Source organism: Talpa europaea (assembly GCF_964194135.1).
Source record: "Talpa europaea genome assembly, chromosome: 8".
Taxonomy (NCBI): Eukaryota; Metazoa; Chordata; class Mammalia; order Eulipotyphla; family Talpidae; genus Talpa; species Talpa europaea.
In genome coordinates this window covers 75,477,830-75,479,965 of record NC_140075.1, presented here as the reverse complement: position 1 = coordinate 75,479,965, position 2,136 = coordinate 75,477,830, and the positions used below count along the sequence as shown (strand labels likewise).

The 2,136-nt window shown below is 39.5% G+C and overlaps 1 protein-coding gene across 1 annotated transcript; it reads left to right on the top strand.

Annotated features, from left to right (window-relative positions):
- Positions 1-439: 439 nt before the first annotated feature.
- On the top strand, positions 440-1,397 carry LOC311175659 (ATP synthase subunit epsilon, mitochondrial-like). The gene has a single exon (XM_084240633.1). The coding sequence runs from the start codon at positions 892-894 to the stop codon at positions 1,045-1,047; it is 156 nt and encodes a 51-aa protein (XP_084096759.1). The 5' UTR covers positions 440-891; the 3' UTR covers positions 1,048-1,397.
- The last annotated feature ends 739 nt before the right edge of the window (positions 1,398-2,136 follow it).

The following is a 2,136-nucleotide window of genomic DNA, read 5'->3' as shown; positions in this document are numbered from 1 at the left end:
TTTATGCATACAAGAGCTGGGGCACAGGCCAGAGATGCGGGTGTGTGTGTGTGTGTGTGTGTGTATGTGTGTGTGTGAAAGGATTCACCAGAAACAGAGTGGGGAACAGAACAGGCAGCCTCACTGAAATACACTATTGAGGGGAGCAGCGGGTGAGACAGGAGAGGTCTGCTGTGCCATGTGGGTTGCTTCCTGGCAGGCCTGGGATCGAACTCGTGCTGCAGAGGCTGCAGATTGCTTCATAGTGTGTTGCTTAACCCCTTGAGCCACCAAGGAGGCCCGTCTCTCAGAATTCTAAACAAGAGTTCTTCGTGACTAAATTCTTATGAATTTCAGTTTCATTAGTTTTCTCAAGAGTCTGAAAATTAGCTGAACACTATAAAAAATAAATATGGCCACCTTAATTCTAGAATATTTCCCTTTGATAATATTTAACACAGAAAAAAAAGTCCATAGAATTTTCAAAAATCGTGGCCTCCCCTGGTGGCACAGCAGTTGAGCGCTGGGCTGCGAGGCTGCAGCACCAGTTCGTTCCCCAGATGCCAGCGAGGGTCCCACAAAAAAAAAAAAAAAAAAGAATTTTCAAAAATCATTGTCATTGTTTTAGAAAAACAATAAGAAGATCCATCTAAAAAGTTAAGGCTGAATTCTAACTCCCAGAAAGCCTATTTTTTGAAGGCATATAATTTGGATATTTTAGATCATTTCTTCATCTGGAAAGTTGAAAAATTATTCTCATTCAAAGTTCAGTCATTGGGGGCGGGGCGGGCGGGGTGGGCGGGGTGGGCAGGCGCGGCACAGCCCCTTCCGCTTCCCCGGCCTGACTTTCCTGCCGCCGCCGGCTCGCGGTCTGACATTGACGCGTCCTCGCGGCTTGCGGCTCCGGGCAGCATGGTGGCCTACTGGCGGCAGGCGGGGCTCAGTTACATCCGGTACTCCCAGATCTGCGCAAAAGCAGTGAGAGATGCTCTCAAGTCAGAGTTCAAAACCAGCGCCGAGAAGACTTCCGGCAGCAGTGTGAAAATTGTGAAAGTGAAAAAGGAGTAATGTACCCTGACTAAAGCTTGCGATGCTCCATTTTCGAGGTGAAGATGTGTGGGCGCACGTTATGGCGGATTGGAAACCATCTCAAGTAAAAAAAAAAAAAAAAAAAAGACCTGTCTTGCTGGTAGATTGACAATGTCAATAAATTGAATTCTGCTTCAAAAAAAAACACAAAAAACAAAGTTCAGTCATTGCAGATATTTTGTTTTAATCTGCAGTAAAGAGCAATATTCCGTACTGGTTTTCATACAACATGCACCTTCAGCCATTTCAGAGGATTGTCAGTGAATCTCAAACGTTTAATGTGCATTAAATTCAACTGAAACCTAGGGTAAAAATATAAACCTCATCAACTTCCTTCTTAGATCCTCATTCTTTGGAGCTAGGGTCTCAATTTTTGCAAGCACACAGGGTAATTCTGATACAAGTGACCCAGAGACCGAGTTTATTGAACAGACTTAGACCTCAGTGCCTGTGAGTGTATATATCCTTCCTATGTGATTTTATATTTCTCAAATTCAGGGAACTATTTCCTCATAATAAGAAGTTGTTAATAATTGTAAAAGAATAAGAAACTACTGTTTGGTGAATCAAACATAAAATCTAAAAATCAAACAATGTCTGAAAAAAGATACCTATGGTATATAATAAAGTTTTGAAATGATCAGTTCATATAATGCTCTGGACTTTTGTTCCATGCCTATCCAATGAGAATTATACCATCTCTTTGTATAGAGTTGAAAGGATTAGAAAAAAATATATTTTACAGCATTTTTGCCAAAAATAAACATTAACTTATAATTATTCCATTGTTCAGGTATAAGTTACTGAACCCTTTTAAGTTGCATGTAGGTAATTTAAAACAGAATAATAAAAAAATATGTTTTCTACATTCAGACTATATGAAAGGAAAATATGATCAATATGATTTTTTTAAGAGATAACAATTCTTTAATGATACAGGAAAATGTTTAAAGAAATGTAATTACTATGCGCTAGTACTGAGCTATAGTTTGAGATAAACTTTGCAACTTACACAATTCTCTTTATTCATCTCAGATTCCATGTTTCTAACTATTCAACGAAGAAGTA

Excerpts from the sequence above, each read along its gene's own strand:
- LOC311175659 (XM_084240633.1), top strand. The coding sequence starts at position 892 with ATGGTGGCCTACTGGCGGCAGGCGGGGCTCAGTTACATCCGGTACTCC.